This window comes from Schistocerca nitens, chromosome 5 (assembly GCF_023898315.1).
Source record: "Schistocerca nitens isolate TAMUIC-IGC-003100 chromosome 5, iqSchNite1.1, whole genome shotgun sequence".
Taxonomy (NCBI): Eukaryota; Metazoa; Arthropoda; class Insecta; order Orthoptera; family Acrididae; genus Schistocerca; species Schistocerca nitens.
In genome coordinates this window covers 310,033,907-310,055,789 of record NC_064618.1, presented here as the reverse complement: position 1 = coordinate 310,055,789, position 21,883 = coordinate 310,033,907, and the positions used below count along the sequence as shown (strand labels likewise).

At 37.4% G+C, this 21,883-nt stretch overlaps 1 protein-coding gene across 4 annotated transcripts in view; it reads right to left on the bottom strand.

Moving 5' to 3' along the window:
• The window catches only part of LOC126260252 (uncharacterized), a 62,123-nt gene that overhangs the window by 13,717 nt on the left and 26,523 nt on the right, over positions 1 to 21,883 (bottom strand). For all 4 annotated transcript variants that reach the window (XM_049957578.1, XM_049957577.1, XM_049957575.1 and 1 more), the window contains exons 2-3: positions 8,089 to 8,394; positions 7,017 to 7,373 (exon numbers count right to left, since the gene is read on the bottom strand). In XM_049957578.1, coding sequence (XP_049813535.1) covers positions 7,017 to 7,373; positions 8,089 to 8,394 — 663 coding nt within the window. The remainder of the gene's footprint in view (positions 1 to 7,016; positions 7,374 to 8,088; positions 8,395 to 21,883) is intronic.

Below are 21,883 nucleotides of genomic sequence, written 5' to 3'. Positions count from 1 at the left end.
AACTGATTTCCTGTGCCACGTCCTCACACACCCCCAATCCTCCCACCATCTCCACGCATCAGCTACAAAGGAGTGCTCTCCTTGTTACCCAGTTTCACCCTGGACTGGAACAACTGAACCACATCCTTCTTCTGGGCTTTGATTATCTCCCATCATGCCCTAAAGTAATGGACATCCTACCCAAGATACATCACCCACAACACAACCTACACAATATGCAATCTGTTCCTATGCCACTCTCAATCCCAATACCTTGCCACAGGGACCAATCACTGAGGTAGAGCAAGATGCAAGACCTGCCCAATCCAATTACCCAGCACTTACTATTCCAGTACTGTCGTAGGCTCATCCTACATCATCAGTGGCTGGACCACCTGTGAAGACAGCCATCTCATATACCATTTCTGCAGCAAACACTGCACAGCTTTTTATAGTGGTATCATTACCAATCAGCTGTCTACCAGCATGAATAGCCACCACCAAACTGTTGCCATGAACGAAGTTGACCACCCTGTGGCACAAAACACAGCTGTGCATAACATACTCAATTACAATTGCTGACTCACAACCTGGGCTACCTGGATCCTTCCCTCCATCACCATCTCCTCTGAACTACACAGAGGGAGCTATCCTTGCAACACATCCTCTGCTCCCATAATCATCCTGGCCTCAATCTCCAGTAACCACCTGCCCCCACTCCTTCCAACCAACAGTTTCTCCTCCCTCCATCCTGCCAGCCCCTCCAAATTTTTGTCACCATGTGACCTCCAGTATGCACCACTCCCCGCTGGTTCCAACAACCATGCAACACATGCTTGGCCTGTGTACCTGCCACACCTCTGCCCGCTTTTCCAGCTAGCAAACTAGCTTCCTCCCTTTGAGGTGCTAGCCACCCACCCTCAATCCCTCTCCCTGCCTCCAACCTCTCTCCCCCTCTACCTACTCTACATGGCACAACCCCAACAACAACAACAGCAACAACATAGTCCACTTGCCAAAATGCAGCACTGGAACTGTTCATCCAGACCAACAGCAAGTGGAATAAGTGTGTGTGTGTGTGTGTGTGTTTTCAGTGAGTAGTCTCCCTTAATGCAACAGCATTTATATTTTTCTATAGCTACATAATGGCAATTTACAAGTTTCCTCTGTAAAAATTACTAATTATTTGTGCTCAAGAATTCCTCTATGACAGAGGAGTTGTTAATGAGAAAAATCTAACTTACATCTGAAAGTGCTTCTGATATCTCACAGACACCTGTGATACGCTTTATTTTCATGAGCAGATTATCAATGAGTTTTGTAGCTGCATATTTTCCTCTTTCCAAGCCAAAGTTAGATTCATTAATGGATAATTCTGATCATTTTTCATTTTAATATTGTACTTGTGAACATCTCTGTTACCTTCAAACTCAGATGGATTCTTCATAACAAATTTCATAAGTGAATCCAATAGATCACACATCTGATCTTACAGATAGTCTTTCATTACGAGTGGAGACACACATGACACTGATGTAATATTCTACAATATTTATTATTTGCTTTTACAAACCGGTTTTTGGCTGTTTTATATAATCACAGCTGTTTCACTTACCTGCTTAATCTCAACTGTATATCTTACCTCTTTGTAATAATGGACCTGTTAAAAACATCACTATTTTGTTCAGTTTGTTTACAGCCAGTTTGGGTCTCACCTATTTTAATTACAGTGCAGATAAATGAGTAGCCACATACTGCACTTAGTTAAATCCTGCAATACTGTTGGGGGGCAGCAACCTAACAATGACTTAATTATTCACAAAAGTACACATGTGACAAAATATGTAATTAACACAGCCACTGAGTAAAACTCTTAAAGCACTGTCCTACAAATCTAACAGTAATATCAGTACAAACACGACAAGCACAGTAATTATCATTCAGAAACAATACAGTTCATAGTTTGACCCTATTGTAACAGTTTAAACTAGCCATTACTGAATTTTAACACTATCAATGATAATAATTATGAGTTCATAGTCTATCGTTACTGTTTTTAAACTCCTGGAATGTGAAATTTAGACAAGATTCAGTACATTTACCGCCTTGTAACCCATATTAAATTGTCTGCAATATATTACACTGTATTTCTGAGCATAGATCTTATACATTTCAACTCACCGCAGGCTGAACTAAAATGGTTTCCAAAATGCCTCTTTTATAAGTTTACAATAATTAAAACTGAAGTTGTCTATTGTTGCTTCCTTGATTTTCACAAATTACAATTCCATTTCAACAAGAACTTTGAGATACAGTAATAATTCCTGTATAAATGTGCTATAATATTTCTGTAACAATGTTTTAACTAAAGACAAACTGCCTATTGGCTTCTGTCTCAGGTTCTTCGGCCGACATTCATCTAATGATTTTTCTGACGTTTCGCCAGCACGAGTGGCTGGCATTGTCAAAGCTTCACCCTCCATTGCTGGTGGTGAACTGGAGCCGAGCTCGTGGGCGCAGACTGTATGTACCTGGCGCGCCAACGTCCGAGGGCTTCTCCTCGGACGTTGGCGCGCCAGGTACATATAGTCTGCGCCCGTGAGCTCGGCTCCAGTTCACCACCGGCAATGGAGGGTGAAGCTTTGACAATGCCAGCCACTCTTGCTGGCGAAACGTCAGAAAAATCATTAGATGAACGTCGGCCGAAGAACCCAAGACAGAAGCCAATAGACAGTTTGTCAACAAGTGGCCACGAAAGCCTTAACAATTTTGTTTTAACTAAAGATCTTCGTTACTTCGATATTAAATTAACGTAGGCAATTCTATCGTAAATTTGTCACTGACTAAATACTTCATTTACTTCTACAGTATTTTCAGCGATTTCATCCGGAAGTCAGGAATCTTGAATATGTTTCACATGAACAATGATAATGAGATCTGAAATCACTGATATTTCGTAATAAGCATGGTTTTCAGCCAAAGTAACAGCTAGAAAGAATCCACCTGCTTTGTCACACATTCACTTGGAACATGTCACCAAACATTATTGTTAAATTTCTTTTCTACTCAGAACAATTATTGTATTTTGTTATATATTTCATTATTTAATATGTAATCTATTTCATCTAAGTTCAACCGTTTTTCATACCATTTTCAATGTAATAATTCCTCTTGCCTTAGTCCTATATCAAACATTAACAACTGACATCTTTGGAAACAAACTGTGATACCCTACAGATGTACTAGTTCAAAAACTTTGATCTTACAAAAATTTCACAAACACAAATATTTATCTTTGTATATGATGATGGTGTAACATTTAAAAAAAAACTGGTTTGTAGAAGAAAATAATAACTGTTGTAAAATATTACAAAAGTTTGGTGGGTTGTCATTCATAATGTTTAAAATATTCAGGACAGTCAATCAATTCAATTGTTTTTCACATTTTTATGTAAATTTTGCCATTGTTTGCATAGGGGTATAGGGTTATAGCAAGGTGGGGGTGGGGGTTGGTATTTCAGGAGGAATGATCATGATATACACAAGTTTTAAATCAGAGTACCAGTAAATGTACATACATGGATAATCAGCCACACCTATCCTGTTGTTGAGCACTCTATGCAATAGAAAATTAATAACTACGATATTTGTTTAATCTGGATCCCTCCAATTAGGGTAATAGTGTATGAAGTCTATGGTCAGGCCCCTACGTATTTGACCACCACATTGATGGATGTAGTCCATGGGCCAGACACGGCTCCTACTTTATCCTGGGTGGTTGTTTTTGTTAACATAAGATTTGCTAGGCTGTTTACCACTAAGACTCCTGCTGTTGCCCCAGCATCTGGGGATGCCAGTTGCACCAACATGTGGTGTGCAGGTCATGGTAATCACAACTGCAGTTTAGGCATGTGCATCCACACAGTCACGTGTACATGTGACACTGCTCCTGTATTCCTACACAAGGGGTACTCCACAATGGTCACCATTGAGCCCCTTGACAGCCAGTTCCACTCCAGATCAATCATCAACTGCCTTGAGTCTACACTTCAGCAACAACGCCTGCTGCTGCTGCTACCTGACAGAGAGCACCGCCTCACATCTTTGTAGGATCATCAGCTGCTCCTGCCCCTGGACTTGCGTCTTGATGGCCCACAAGCACAAAGTCTCGTGGTGCAGTGTCACTGGATCATCCATGGTACCTCCTGGCTCATTATCACTTCATGATCCTTGCCATAGTGGGCACCCATTACACAGCATCAAGTAGAGCTTTATGCAGTTGTACTCAAGTGTGAAATGTTGTCTTCTGAAGATGTACTGAGCTTAGTTCAAGGTTAATAAACAAACAGTTGTTATTGCAATGTGTGAATTTAGTCTCTACCAGTCACACCCCTCAGTTAAGGTTACGTCATTATCACTTTGCAACACCCTTAAAGTTACAATGAAACATCCTGCAAGTTAAAATTATGTGCCAATCAGACCTGCACATTTATGTCCTGGGACACAATTTTATTTTGCAATGAAGTTTCAAGTACTTACTCTTGCCATCTGCCTGATCTTAATGCACATTTATCTATCTTCCTCTTTTCTCTGGTGTTCTTTGTTATCTATCAATCAGTAAAAGGATACATTCTGCATTTTCCAAATTTCTTTTCTGTTATTATATGAAATATTTTTACCTACTTTCTCTTTCTTCATCTCTTTCCTTGCCATTAGTATTTTATGTGCACATATCAAAATTGAAGGTAAAAAAGATGATTGTGTTCAGTGATCAACTTGCATCTCTGGTACAGTATGCATAGATTTACATCTACATCTACACAGATCCTCTGTAAATCACACTTAAGTACCTGGCAGAGGGTTCATCGAACCACCTTCACACTAATTCTCTATTATTCCACTCTCAAACAAAGTGTGGAAAAAACGAACACTTTTATCTTTCCATGCGAGGTCTCATTTCCCTTATTTCATTACAAAGATCATTTTTCCCTATATCAGCTACCATCATGAAGATATTTCTGAATTTGGAGGAGAAAGTTGGTGATTTAAATTTTGTGAGAAGATCAAGCTGTAATCAGAATTGCCTAGGTGTAAATGATGTCCACGTCACATTCTGTATCATGTCCATGACAATCTCTCCCCTATTCTCAATAATACAAAATGTGCTGCCCTTCTCAATGTACTCCTTTAACTCTATCTGATAAGGATCCCATGCCACACAGCAGTATTCCAAAAGAGGACGGCCAAGCATAGTGCAGGCAGGCCCCTTAGCAGTAGATGTGTTGCATCTTCCAAGTGTTCTGCCAATAAAATGCAGTCTTTGGTTCACCTTATAATTGGACATTGTCCTTTAGCATTACTTTTCCTCAACAGTAGTTGTCAATAACAGTATCATTTTTCGAATTTTGGACAGATCAATATTATCTCAGTTACTTTTCTGAAAACTTTCATATAATTTTATATGAAAACTTTCATATAATTTTATACACAGTATGTTATATTTCAAGTTAAAATTTATGAAGAGGAATTACTTTATAAAATATTTTAGTCTCGATCTTATAATTGATAAGTACTAGTTCTAAATGTGCAGTTAAAATCATTTATTTAGAAACATTTAGAATTATGAATTACTGGCACACTTATTAATTAAACAATCCTGTACTGTTTCCTATATTTATTTCTGGATTCATTTATGAAATAATAATTGAAATTAATAGTGTAACAAAACTAGCAGAAATTTATTTGTTAAGAAAGATTGTAAACCCTTTGGAATATGGTCATTTCTGCAGAGTGTGAGAGTCGTAAGCATGCCTCTGATGTGAGTGGACATATTTTTGTGCAAACAATGTAATTTTGGCTTCGTTAACGTAAAAAGTCAAAATACTGTATGATATGCTAAAATGTGAAACAATATATTTACATGAAAAAAAAAAGAATGCTGCAACAACAATCTTCTGATTTATTCAGTTCAAACCAACCATGAGGACCTTATGTGAGATTTTTTAGCTTCAAGAATCAGATCCCTAGACATGAACAACTGGAGCCACCTCAACATGACAAGCTAAGTAAACTAGAAAGTTTATTGTAATCTTTGCTCCCCTAATTGCTTAATGTGGACAATAGATGGAAGTAGAAAGGAGGAGGGGGGGGGGGAGATTACAACCTTCCCCACAACATTTTCAATGTGTCCTTTCCAATTTAAGTTGTTCATAACAGCAATTCCTAGGTATTTAGTTGAGTTGAACGAATTCCTTTTAGGACTCATGTGGATACCCCACACTTTTAATTATTTCTCTTTTTCTCTCTGTGAGATACTGAGTTAAAAGGCCCATGAAAATAAACTTGCACATTGTATATAAATCAGGGTCTGTAATTTTTTTCCCTTATTTTCAGTGTAGGTTTTAGTTCCACAATATAAGATACCACATTCATAAACAGTGATCACACTCCAGTACATAAAAATTGGCTGTTCATAAAGTGATGCTCAAATCCCACCACCCCCCCACACACCCTGTGGCTCTGTAATTCTAATCATGGCGGACTCTCCTTAAATGTCATGTACCTTTCATTGTGGCACAAAAATGTAGAGCTTGTCCATGATAAGTTGATGATTCATGTGGTGGCTATTGAATGCAGCAGGTGTGATGCATTGCCCCACATTAGGAAGACTGAGGGGAGAGAAGTGGTGAGGAGAAAGCAGTGTCAGCTGTTTACCACAGGACTGGCAACATTACCCATAACAATACCTACAGAACTACTTTATGTCTAGGGGAAGCTTAATGTTGGTAGCATTCTGAGACAAATGAATATCTTTCAGAGAGTGCCAATTTTCTCTGCTTTTGGCAGCATCAGTAAATTCATCATGTTAGTGTGGACAAGCTGTACATTAACATCGTGTCAGGTGAACTGAGTACAACATATTTTGCAGACTGAAGATGCCTAAACAATCACAAAAACCTTCCAAAAATGAAATCTGTTAAAAGCTGGAATTAAGTCATAAGTGAGTTTCACAAAAATTCAACAATGTAATGTCATACCTGCCTATCCATAAGTCTGAAATGGAATGTCTGTGGCGTATCATTCGGTTGTTGCAGATGTCGTATAATTAATGTTCCTGAAACATCAGCACTCACACCAGTACTTAGAGGCAATACTGAAACTGCTGTATCTGATGAATGAATCAGGGCAGCTGCTAGAAGAGATGTCAGTGTGTCTGCACCTGCAGCGTGTGTGAGAACTGCCATGGATGCCAATTTTAGAGAACGAAGACGGCTCAAGAAACTTATTACTTGCTGCAAATCCCAGCCGACATCAAGCAGCACACTTACATCATCCAATATTAGGCTCAAGTGAGATATACCAGAAACTTGTGCTGAAGCAACGACCTTAATTACCTGTGAAGAAAAATACATAACATCAGAACTAACTAAAAAAAATTATGATATGTTACCAATATCAATACCAATGTGAACAGAGTACCAGTGATCTTTAAAAGCAAAATCCATTTGAATGAAACTCCTTTAAGGGTCTTATTTCTTTATTTTGTAATTTCTTGACTTAATGCTTATACGTCTTCAGCTGTAACACAATTCCTGTTGCTAAAATGCTTCAAGTAAATAATGAGAATTCTCAGGATGCCAATGCAATACTGAAGTGCATTTGTCTGCTACCCACTGTTCAATATAAAAACATTATTAACTGTCTCTGTTTTACTATTATTAGATTTTTCTTCTTCTGGTGAAGAATAATTACTCCCATGCACTCTAGAAAGTGAAGTGCCTAGAAGGGAAGAAGGAGACAAAATGAAAGTTCCGTGGGTTGAGAGGGTATTAATGTTATTTCAGTAATTACAAAATCGAGTCAAATTTACAAAGAATTTGGTAGTATGTGTCCACAATTTTTGGAAACTAAAGAACTTCTACTATTTCCTCAAAAATTTAGTGTGTTGTTGTATTTCTCTCATTCTCCATTCTTCTTAGTTATCTATAAAGTATGTAGTCTGAAATGTACTTATGACACATCTTCGATGATGATGATGATGATGATGATGATGATGATTTGTATCCCTAGTAAAATGAATATATAGGAACAGTATGATGTATCTGATACCTGTGAGAAAAGGTCGTCAGGAGAGCAACCAGAAATGCTGCCCAGCTGTGAAAGGGCATCAACAAAATATAAAGCTGCATGTGTTTCTGGTTTGGGGACACCTAGGCGTGCCAACACATTACGGTGGTGCACTGGGGTATGCATCAAGCACACAAGGCAAACAGCACGATCTCCTGACAGCAAGTCTCGTGCAGCCAGACAGTCCAGTACCGTGCATCCTGATCCATCAGAGCCATGCTTCTCTACTACAGCTGTTAAACATTCAGAAACTTCTGGGCCTAGTACTGCACAGACGTCAGCTGACATCTGCAAAGAATGAATACATTTGTCCATAAATCCTCCAAAAATCTGAATGTATTATTTATTTATTTATTTATTGTTCCGTGGGACCACATTAAGGAGAAGTCTCCATGGTCATGGAACGAGTCAATACATGAAATTATAACAAGATTGTAGAAACAGATAAAATGAAATATAAGAAACATATTCGGGTGACACGTCGTTAGTTTAAATAAAGAAAATCAAGAATGTAACACTAGAATTTGCTTAATTTTTTAGCTCTTCCAGGAGCTCCTCGACAGAATAGGAGTGAGCCATGAGGAAACACTTCAGTTTGGACTTAAAAGCATTTGGGCTACTGCTAAGATTTTTGAGTTCTTGTGGTAGCTTATTGCAAATGGATGCAGCAGAATACTGCACTCCTTTCTACACAAGAGTCAAGGAAGTGCATTCCACATGCAGATTTGATTTCTGCCTAGTATTAACTGAGTGAAAGCTGCTAACTCTTGGGAATAAGCTAATATTGCTAACAGCAAATGACATTAAAGAAAATATATACTGTGAGGGCAATGTCAGAATTCCCAGACTATTGAATAGGGGTCGACAAGAGGTTCTCGAACTTACACCACACATAGCTTGAACAGCCCGTTTTTGAGCCAAAAATACCCTTTTTGAATCAGAAGAATTACCCCAAAAAGTAATACCATATGACATAAGTGTATGGAAATATGCGAAGTACACTACTTATTTCAGATACTGTTCTAATGGTAAATAAAGCGGCATTTAGTTTCTGAACAAGATCCTGAACATGGGCTTTCCACAACAGCTTACTATCTATCCGTACGCCTAGGAACTTGAACTGTTCCGTCTCGCTTATAACATGCCCATTCTGTCTGATTAAAATATCAATTCTTGTTGAATTGTGAGTTAGAAACTGTAAAAACTGAGTCTTACTGTGATTTAGCATCAAATTATTTTCCACAAGCCACGAACTTATTTCATGAACTACATTATTTGATAATGTTTCAATATTACACACAAGATCCTTCACTACCAAGCTGGTGTCATCAGCAAACAGAAATATTTTTGAATCACCTGTAATACTAGAAGGCATATCATTTATATAAATAAGAAACAGCAGTGGCCCCAGCACCGATCCTTGGGGAACGCCCCATTTAACAGTGCCCCATTAGGACTGAACATCATTACCACTCTCAATATTGCGGAGAACTACCTTCTGCTTTCTGTTCTTAAAGTAAGAGGCAAACCAATTGTAAGCTACTCCCCTAACTCCATAATGGTCCAACTTCTGCAGTAATATTTTGTGGTCAACACAGACAAAAGCCTTCGTTAAATCAAAGAAAACACCTAACGTTCGCAACCTTTTATTTAATCCATCCAAAACCTCACAGAGAAAAGAGACTATAGCATTTTCAGTTGTTAAGCCATTTCTAAAACCAAACTGTACATCTGACAGCAAATTATATGAATTTAAATGCTCCAGTAACCTTGTATATACAACCCTCACGATAACTTTAGCAAACACCGATGGCATAGAAATAGGTCTATAATTATCAACATTATCCCTGTCTCCCTTTTTATAAAGTGGCTTCACTACCGAGTACTTTAATCGGTCAGGAAACCGACCACTCCTAAAGGAAAAGTTACAGATGTGGCTAAGTACTGGGCTAACATACATGGAACAATACTTCAGTATTCTGCTAGATACCCCGTCATATCCATGGGAGTTCTTGGTATTTAGTGATTTAATTATTAACTCAATCTCCCTCTTGTCAGTATCATGGAGGAGCATTTCAGGTAACAGTCTCGGAACACTTTTTTCTACGAGCGCTATATGATTCCCTGTTGGGACTAGGTTTCTATTTAGTTCACCTGCTATATTCAGAAAGTGATTATTAAATACTTTACATATATGCAACTTATCAGTAACACGGACATTCCCATTTAGCATCAAATTATTTTCCACATGCCACGAACTTATTTCATGAACTACATTATTTGATAATGTTTCAATATTACACACAAGATCCTTCACAACAAGCTGGTGTCATCAGCAAACAGAAATATTTTTGAATCACCTGTAATACTAGAGGTTAGTAACAGGTAACAATAATAGTCATAAAAAGAACTTTCTCACAAATGAACTTCATAAGGTAGTTACACATTATTTATGTCTTTGCTCTTAGAAATCTTCAGCTTTTATGACTCTTACCTGTCAGGTAACTCAGCCAGTGTTAGAACACACAACATGGCAATGAGGCTAAAAATGTTCAAACGACTTACAACAAATCTGTAGTAACAAAATGGTTGTGTTAGATCAAGAGGCATTTGTTGCTGCCTGGAGCAGCATAACACAAGCTTTTAATGATGGTGTCAATGACAGCTGAATATAAGTTGCCTTCCACAGCTATTGTCATTGGGTAAGAATATTGCGGAGGAAGAGTCCAAGAAACAACATGCCACCTGGGAACATCCCAGTAATAAACAAAAAATCAAGTATGGGGTCCAATAGGGGCCAGGTCTGGGACCTGTCCTACATCTGCTGTAAGTAAATAACCTGGCTGATAAAATAAATGATGGAACCACAATACTATTTGTAGATGACACTGATATTCTAATTAAATCACACAATGAGGAAAATCTGCAGGAGACTGCAAAATTGGTTGTGGATAGTTTAGTGCAGTGGTTCAGGACCAATAGGCTCATCATACATTCTGAGAAACTGTGATATTTAACTTTCACACCACATAAAACCAGCATCCTGCAAATCCTGTCTTCACCATTGAAGGAAAAAATGTCTTAAATGTGAGGTCTACAAAATTTTTAGGCATACATATTACGGAGGATTTGAAATGGGAGACACACCTTAACAATCTAAATTAAAAAAACTGAATACACTTAACATGTAATGTTAGAAGTCTCACTGTAAATACAAACTGTTCATGGTAGTATACAGTCACTACTGATGTATGGAATAATTTTTTGGGGGGGGTAATTGCTCATTCATAAAAAAAAATTAAAATACAGAAAAAGAATGTCTGAGTGATAAAGAAAACTAAATGCAAAGTCTTAAAATACTGACTCTGCCTTGTTTGTATATATATGAAATAGTAGTTTTTAGAAAAGGAAGCAGCTTAAGAAAATAAAAATCTTCAAATCTCTTTGAGTTACACACATATGAAATTAAGCAGAAGCTTACCTACACACAAACACAGTAAGTAAGAACTTATACAAAAGAGTACTGCACCATACAGGAATTATGTTACATATACCACATGCCTTCTTACTTAAAACACAGTGACATGAAATACATTTAACGTAAAGTTGAAACAGTTCTTGCTTGACCACTGCTTCTGCTCTGTATCTGAATTTCTGGAACAATATAATAAGTAAACTTCATTTGCAAAATATTGTTAATTATGTATTACGTCACTTTATAAATTACTTTGATAATGTTGATCCCATTGTCTCACTTAATAATTACTGCAGTCACATGTGGAAGCAATGTAGTATGTTGATTTATGTTATTACGTCATGCAGTCACGACGACTACTGTAATCATAAAGTAATTATATTTACCCCTTGTCACATATCATATGTACAAACAATATACTAAAAGATGATTTCCTGAACCAAATAAACAAACATGCTCTACGGGATTCCAGTCCTGAGTCTGAGTTGATCCCTTTATTCACCTCTTTCTTGGTTGTTTAAAGTATTCATCCATCAGACAAACCCATGTGGTCAATTGTTGCTATCTTGTGGCATAAGATTGTCATCTATTGTTCTAATATAATATGTACCTAAGTACCATGGATGACATCAGTGTAGTCCTATACACCAACAGTTCCATGTGGAAAGATATAAAAGTTTGTGAGCCTACCTAAAGATATGTCAAACTATACAAAATTATGCTTTGTGTGAATGCCTCTCTTTCACAGGTATTCGATGGATAATAACAGGTTCCTATTTCTAATCAAATCAAAGAATAGCTGCTGTTACTTGGGAAGCTAAATCAAGACTTATTTTTAAATAGGATATTTCCTTCCCTCAATTGATCTGCTGTCCAGTGTACAATTTTGGTTACCAACTGCAAATGCTCCTCCTGATGACCAAGCTGTAATATCTGTGATGACCAAGCTGTAATACATACATGGCTGGTCACTAGGACTACGATTTTTATAACATAAATATTGCCATAATATGCATAAAAATGAGGTTATGACCAAAAATTAACACAAATATATGACGTAACAACATTAAAATGAGGTAAAATTTCTGTAGTAAAGTAAATTAGTACATCAGTTTATGATAATGAACTATTTATTTAGGAATGATATATTTATGAGAAGCTAGCTAAACTATGGAATTTGACATTGTTGTAAGCTTCTTATAAATATTATAAGAACGTAATTAGTCTATGATGTGTTTTTTTACATCCTCATTTTTATTTCAATTTTTTAGCTCTGAGTTATGATATACAATGAATACCTTGTGAAAATTTTCAAGTAAAAAACATTTCCTATTGTCAGCCAACAAAGCCTTGCACTTTCAAAAACATATTTTTATAACAGGTGACACAAGAGGAGTGTATTTAAAATGGACAATATAATTTAACATTAAATCTACCGGTACATGACTAAGACAGAGCTCTTCCCCCAACAAAATCATCGAAATGGAACACAGTGGTTGATCACCTTCTTTTCTTCTAACATCTTTCCCATTTTCTTTGAATTTCTTTTCTCACTTAAAGATGAACAGTTTCTAATTTACTCACAATTTTTTTCACTTGCTCTACTAGAGGCTCATCTTACCACTCCAAATCAGTTATGCCAGCAGGAATAAATGGAAAATTTGATTTTATGTATGAAAGTTTGCCTGAAACTTCAGCATTAGAAAATAATTCTTGGGCTAGTTCAACTGAAGAGTCTCCACTGCTATCAAACAAATCAATAATGCTTTTCGTGGCATTAAAAATCGCTGTTGCAGGCATCAGTCCAGGACCTCCACCTTGTTAATATGGGAGATGGTGGTAAGGAAATGCCTGGAACTAACAATTTAAATGCTGCAACGCATGATGGAGCTTTCAAAAATATCTTTTTGACACACCCACTAAATCTGTCAATATCACTGAACTTACTACAAACCATTCTGCAGCTCCATGTAAAGTGGGAGCTAAAAAAAGTTACATGCACCATTTTACTGTATAATACACAACATAAGGCGCAGCATCCGTTACAAAGAGTAGTACATTGTCATGCTGTGGACCATGTGGTACACTTATATCTGTCAAACAGTTTACTAATGGAGCAAAAATTTACTTTTTCTAAATGTTCACAGTTTCTTACAAACTTTTTGCTTGGATCATCTTCCAAAGTTCCCACAATGACACTTGAAATATACCTTCCCATGGAGTCTGTGGTTTCATCAGCTGATACCCACATTTTTTTTATTTGCAAACCATTGTCTAATTTGTTGCATTGTTTTTTCACAGACTGATTGATGTAGTCCATTCTTAATGTGGAAGAACCATGAAGAGGTGGCTCTGAGCACTATGAGACTTAACATCTGAGGTCATCAGTCCCCAATCATGAAGATATTTGACTGTATTTTTCTAAGAATTCACAGAATTTAGGATGCTTCAGTTTACTTAATAGATAGTCGGCACATAGGAAAGCTGCACAAAGTTCTTTACTGGCCGAGATTCCCCTACTCCTACATCGTACAGTTCACAGTACAGTATTTTACTATCAGTTGAAAATATTCTCTCACCATTTTGAGATACAAACTGTTGTAATTTTACTTGAATATTTTGCTTCACTTTAGGTATTTTTTTCTTACACTGCACACAATTCCAACTTCAACAACATTGGGTAACACAATGAGACACTCGTATGCAGTCCAGGGTCCAGTTCTGCTTAAGTAACCACCTGCCCACAGAGTAACAATAGGCTACATAAACTCTCTGTTGTGTAAGAGTGAAGTTCTTACTGTTGAATCAAATGAAATAGGGGAGGAAGGTAGATATTTGCCATTCTCCATGAAACAAAATGAGAGGTGCAATTTGGAGAAATGTAAGACAGAAAACAGAAATTGTACGAGAAAAGCACTTTACTTTTTGAAAGATTGAAAATATAACAAACTTACCCACTCAGGCTTCTTACTACAATGTACCCTATGAGAGATATATGGCAATATGCAAATATATGACTCAACAACTTACTGTAATTCGTTTAGTTTTTTCGTAACAAGTGTTTATATGTATTTAAGTAAGATGTTGATCTTACTGAAAAATGTATGCCCTATCACAAAAATCTTAGCCCTACTGATCATGAAGTGTATGTGCGACTACTCCCCCCCCCCCTCCCCGATGTATGTGCGCACACAGCCAGAACTTTTCTGTTAATGGTAGATCTGATAATTACATCATAACAGCAGAATATAACTAGCAACTACTACAGTTATTTAAGATTAACAAGGAAAAAGGTGAAGAACACTGAAGTGATATTGTGACATAATCTCAGTCTCATTTTCTTTGTAATTTATTTGCGTGAAACATGTAATTACTTGCATAGCAATTGGTAGTACAATACAACAGTATACAATCTAATTTTACTTTATAATAGCAACTTAAGAATGTAGTCCAAATTATTTGACATAATAATACTTTAGATTTTAGTTGCTACAGTAGGCTATAGAAGCACTGCTCAATGAGCCATGATTTTAGATGTTTTTTGAATGTCTCTCCAGTTCATTTGGCAGTGCATTGAAGTATTTTGCTCCATTAATATATGGACAGTTTGCAGTTTTTTTTCAGTCTTCTGTGTATCATATGGTAATTTTGTGCTTGTCTAGTATTGTGATCATGGATTTCTGCATTATGACAGGTATATTTCTTATCTTCTACTGTTAATACTATTGTTTCAAACATATACATCAAATAGATAGTCAGAATTTTAAATTCTATAAACAATCTCTTACATGATGTTCTAGCATCTTTTTTGCTTAATATTCTCAAGGCTCTTTTCTGGAGTTTAAATACTCGGTCTACATGAGTTTTGGAAGCCCTGCCCCACAAAGCACAACCATATGCTAGAAATGGGTGTATTAAACCATTGTTTGTGTATTGACATATGGAGCTATCCTTCTTACAACATATAGGTTAGATGATAGCCTTGCACATACATTGTCAGTTTGTTGTATCCATAGTAGTTTGCTATCTATGCATATACCTAGGAATTTAGACTCACTGCAGATATTCCCTACAATATTACTATCTTGAGAATCAATAAAATTTGCAAATCACCAACATTGAAGGGCATTAAATTTGCTTTTTTGTAAGTTGACTTTTAGATTGTCATTTTCAAACTTTTCCTTTGCAATATCTATAATTTTTTTTTACCTCTATGCTGAGATTAAGAATATCATTTCCCCAACAAAGGCCTGAAGTGTCATCTGAATACATTGTAATGAAGGTATCACTTTTTACTATCTCTGGAAAGTCATTGACATAACATATAAAAAGGAAGGGAACACTTATTGATCCCTGAGGCACACCAAATTTAATATTCCTGACCCTTGATGTATACCTTTTTAATGTTTCTCCATTATTGTGTGAGACTGAGGTACACTGTCTTCTGTTTTTTTTAAATATGATGTGATGAGGTGCAATAGTTTTCCACTTATGCCATCTATGGCCAGTTTTGACAGAAGTACCTTGATCAACCCTATCAAAAGCCTTTGATAGGTCTAGGAAAACTCCAGCTACTTGCATGCCTTCATCACTTTTGTCCAGAACTCTCAGAATAAATTGAATTGTTGCAGTCATGGTGCCACGACCACTTCTTTTGCAGATGATGCACTTATCTATGAGGAAATTGAATCAGGGAAAAGCTGTAGCCTTATCTGAAAAGGATTGGAGGCAGAGAGGTGCAGAGATATATGTGGCACCAGATAAACAACCAGAAATTCCAATATATCTTTATTATGACACCCTACTGTGGTTCAATACAGGCCATTGCAGCAATGCTGATGCATCCAGCAGCTTCCAGTGTGTGTCATCCAGCAATGCTAACAAACTGTGGCTTTGGTTGAGCAGTGGTGTGTGATGCAGCTGCCTCTATCAGCGATGACTCTGGTTATGGTGGCCATGGCTACTATGGCTGTGAGTGTTTTGGTGAAACAGCTCTGTCCAGCAGGTGGTGGGCAGGTCACGCAATTGCCATAACCCACTGCTCTGTGTGGATGACTGGCAAACTGTTTCCCAGGGCCACTGCTGGCCTGATGTGACTGGTCCGTGGTTTGTCGCAGAGTCGAACAGCATTATGGATGGCACCTCAAGTGTCACAGCTCCGTGGTTATCTACATCTAAGTGATTACTCTGCTATTCACAATAAAGTGCCTGGCAGAGGGTTCAATGAACCACCTCCATGCTGTCTCTCTACTGTTCCACTCTTGAACGGCACGTGGGAAAAACGAGCACTTAAATTTTTCTGTGCAGGCCCTGATTTCTCTTATTTCATCATGATGATCATTTGTCCCTATGTAGGTGTGTGCCAACAGAATGTTTTTGCAATCGGAGGAGAAAACTGGTGATTGAAATTTCATGAGTAGATCCCACCGCAACGAAAAACGCCTTTGTTTTAATGATTGCCACTGCAATTCACGTATCATGTGCCTGTGACCCTATCTCCCCTATTTCGTGATAATACAAAACGAGCTGCCCTTCTTTGTACTTTTTTGATGTCATCCGTCAGTCCCACCTGATGCGGATCCCACACCGCACAGCAATACTCCAGAATAGGGCAGCCAAGTGTAGTGTAAGCAAATGGTTCAAATGGCTCTGAGCACTATGGGACTCAACTGCTGAGGTCATTAGTCCCCTAGAACTTAGAACTAGTTAAACCTAACTAACCTAAGGACATCACAAACATCCATGCCCGAGGCAGGATTCGAACCTGCGACCGTAGCGGTCTTGCGGTTCCAGACTGCAGCGCCTTTAACCGCACGGCCACTTCGGCCGGCTAGTGTAAGCAGTCTCTTTACCTGTTGCACCTTCTAAGTGTTTTGCCAATGAATCGCAGTCTTTGGTTTGCTCTACTCACAATATTATCTATGTGATCATTCCAATTTAGGTTATTTGTAATTGTAATCCCTAAGTATTTAGTTGAATTTACAGCCCTCAGATTTGTGTGACTTATCACATAATTGAAATTTAGCTGATTTCTTTTAGTACTCATGTCAATAACTTCATACTTTTCTTTATTCAGGGTCAATTGCCACTTTTTGCACCATACAGATATCTTATCTAAATCATTTTGCAAGTCGTTTTGATCATCTGATGACTTTACAAGATGGTAAATGACAGCATCATCTGCAAACAATCTAAGACAGCTACTCAGATTGTCTCCTATGTCGTTAATATACAGCTCTGGTCCATCTTTTCCCAAGATTAATCATTACATTCTCTTGAGCACTACTTCACCCAAGCTCCTTCAGCTCATTTTAGCTTAACTAACAGTTATAGTTCACTTTACTGCCGCCTAGCCTCTGGGAAACCAATCATTCTGGATCCACACTTCACTTCGTGTACATGTAGACAAGGGCTAAGGTTAGTAGAGTGAGTTTCACTGCAGTACCTGGTGTAATTATGGTCAATGTTGTTTCTCTTTGGTACTGGTTCTCCCTGTATTTATACACATGCTGTCAATGTCTCCACAGAGACTTGTCCTTCCCCCTTGTTAATGAGTTTGTCTATGGATTGAATTAACTCAGGTCCTAAGGTCTAGTTCAGTATTGTCGGATTCACAGCTGGTAACATGTCCATGGGTTTCTCTTACCAATACAATTGAGGCTGTGAAAGGCTCAGATGGGTTATTCACAAAATTGTGGCTGATAGAGGGTAAGTTGGACTCACCATTTCACATATGTCTCGTTTATCTACAATCCTCTTCCATCTAGCTCTTACTTTTCACAGCTATGAGCTTCCCCTGTTTGAAACAAGTGGCTACTACTTTGATGACAATCAGTAGCATGGTTATGGTCCACACTATCTTGTCTCCTGACAGACCTAACCTACCCCTACAGTCCCTTGCTGCCCCGAAGCATTTCATCTCACATGCGCTGTACTTTATGCTATACTTATTTCTAACAAACACAAAACATAAATCTACTATTTTATTTAATAAATACAGTAGTGGTCACATATAAGTTGTTACTTTCTATTTTTAGAAGACTGGTTTCAATCTAGTACAGAGATCATCATCAGATCTACATTCCTTGGTGAAAGTAGGAATTGTTGGCATGGAGCAGGCCTGTCCATGCTAGCATGGAGAGCACACCAGCACAGAAGGGACTTTATAATGTTCCTTAAAATCCATCTTGACTGCAAATTTTTTATTCATATGACCGGTTTCGGTTCATTCAGAACCATCTTCAGATCTGATATTTCAGTTACAGGAGTAACCCGTCCAAATCTAGCAACTTTCACATGCTACGTCACATAAAATTGGTTGGCAGAGTGCACGTCATTTATATTAATTATAACACTATTACCGACAGGTGGCGGCTGGTACATTTGTTCCATTCCATTTGCACATACTGTATTCAGTAGATCTTTTTTATATTAAAAATACTTAATTAAAATATGTAGATGTCAAGGTTAAAATCTGTACTTATCAGAATTAAAAAACAGTAAAATTATCATTTTTATACGATGATACAGACTATATAGAGAAAACTGAAAAGTTCTTTATGGAAAACGGAATAGTAGAAGTCAAGAAAGATCCAACCAAGAAATTTCAAACAGAAATAAGGAAACAAATAGATAACAGTGTGTTTCTATTCACAGAGGAGGAAAAGTTTAAACTGAAAGTAATGAATCTGCGAATCCCCGAATTACGGTCACAGATAAAGCTTCATAAAGTTGAAAAATCGATTCGCCCAATTGTTAATAATACCAGCAGCCCAAGTTATAAATTAAATAAAGAGCTAAATAACAGATTGAAGGCGGCATACACATATCATCGGACTTTCAACATTAGCAACTGCTACGAACTTGCCGAGCAAATTAAAGACGCACTTATACCTCAGAATGCGTCACTAGCTTCATTGGATATCACCAATCTGTACACAAACATTCCCGTAAAAGAAACGATTGAGATCATTAAGAACAATCTCCTCACTCATGGTAAATTGGCACTGGGGGAAATGATTGAACTAATGGAAATGTTGGAACAAGCCTTGTCGTTCAATTACTTTATTTTCAACGGTAAAATTTATCAACAGAAAGACGGGCTGGCAATGGGGAACAGTTTAACTGGGACGCTGGCTGACATTTTTGTAAATCACTTAGAAAACAAATTCTTTGATGAAAATCCTAATATCGCAGAGAAAATTGTATATTACAGGAGATATGTTGATGACTCCATTTTATTATACAAAGGAGATAAAAATGATATCGAAAACTTAGCACAAAAAATGAGCTCTCAACACCCGAAAATTTGATTCACAATGGGATTTGAAGAAAACAACCGTACAGATTACTTAGATTTAACACTAATAAAGAAAGATGGGAAGCATGAATTTAGCATATTCAGAAAACCTACGTGTACAGATTTAGTTATCAATTAGCGCTCTTGTCACCCACCGCGATACAAATGGGCATATTTTACTTCGATGGTATACAGGCTACTAAGATTGTCACTAAGCCAACAGGAAGTAGAAAAGGAGTTAAGTATTTTAAAACAAGTGGCCATAGCGAACGGATATATGTGTAAGCAGGTGATGAATATTTATAGGAAGATAAAGAAGAGGCAAATGGAACAAATAGAAGGAAGTCAAGTCACAGTTAAGAGGAACAAGAAAAAATATGTAGCTCTCACTTACAATGGAAGAATTACAGATAAAACTGAAAGATGCTTTCGTAAATCCGACGTTAAAATAGGGTTCCGAACAAATAACATGTTAAACTTGAAGCTCCGGCATAGAATATGTAATAGTAGGAATAAATTTCAGGATTGAGGTGTATATAAGATCAAATGTAATGACTTCTGTAAACAATATATAGGGCAGACTGGTAGGAACTTTGAAACCAGATTCAGGGAGCACACCTACTCTCAAAACAAAACAGCTTTTGGGGCGCATATGGCTGCGACAAAGCACTCAGTCACGAACATTGAACACAATTTAGACATCCTGCATAGAGCTCATAAGGGACGGTTTCTTAACATTTTGGAAGAAATGGAAATATAAACCCACAAAAATTAAGATCTGGATTTAATCCTCAACGAGCAAAGCGAGTTCAATCATAACGCCTATTTTAGCATTTATGATGACCTATTAAGATGACAACTATTGCGTGTGGAGATCCAGGCCGAGGGATGAGAGATGGTGCGCAGTGGAGAAGCCGGAAGACGCGTGCAGCGCCTGGCGTCGTTGACAGGGCCCTCCTGTGCGGCCCTCTTGCCCGCGGCGATGGACATCAGACGACTGAGCGGACCGCGGCACAACACCGAAATGGCAGGAACCACGGAAGCAGACCATAGAGGAAAACAAGTTCACACCAGCACCACAGATATATAAATCGCCCTATGTTTTTTAGATCGTATAAAAATGATAATTTTACTGTTTTTTAATTCTGATTAGTACAGATTTTAACCTTGACATCTACATATTTTAATTAAGTATTTTAATATAAAAAGGATCTACTGAATACAGTATGTGCAAATGGAATGTAACAAATGTACCAGACGCCAGCTGTCGGTAATAGTGTTGTAATTAATAAAAATGACGTGCACTCTGCCAACCAATTTCATGTGACGTAGCATGTGAAAGTTGCTAGATTTGGACGGGTTACTCCTGTAACTGAAATATCAGATCTGAAGATGGTTCTGAATAAACCGAACCGGTCATATGAATAAAAGATTTGCAATCAAGACGGATTTTAAGTAACATTATAAAATCACTGATTGCTGTTATCCCCTAAGACATTATGTCTGTTTTTGCACAGATGGGACTGCTCCATGCCAGCGATTCCTACTATCACCAAGAAATGTAGATCTGATGATGAATTCTGCAGTATATCAAAACCAGTTATCTAAAAATAAAAAGTGACAACTTATATGCAGCCACAGCTGCGTTTAATAAATAAATTATAATATTATTAGATCACTGTTTTCCTGGAACAATGTTCCAAAAAATTTTTTAAATTATAAATCTACTCTCATCTTCTAGGCCTTAATGCATATGGACTTCTTCTCATTGGTTCATCTAAACCTTCTCACTTGCTCTTCTGCACCTTCTTTTTCACTCTTCCCTTCTGGTTCAGATCCATAATTCATGGAATAACTTCAGGACCCCCTCAAAATGGTTTCAAATGTCTCACATGTACAATTGTCATTCTCACTGGCAATTGAATCTTGATGTTCACTGGCGACATCATTTCCACAGCTTGATATGGCCCGACAATTTGCAAAATGTTGTTTTGTCTTCCCCT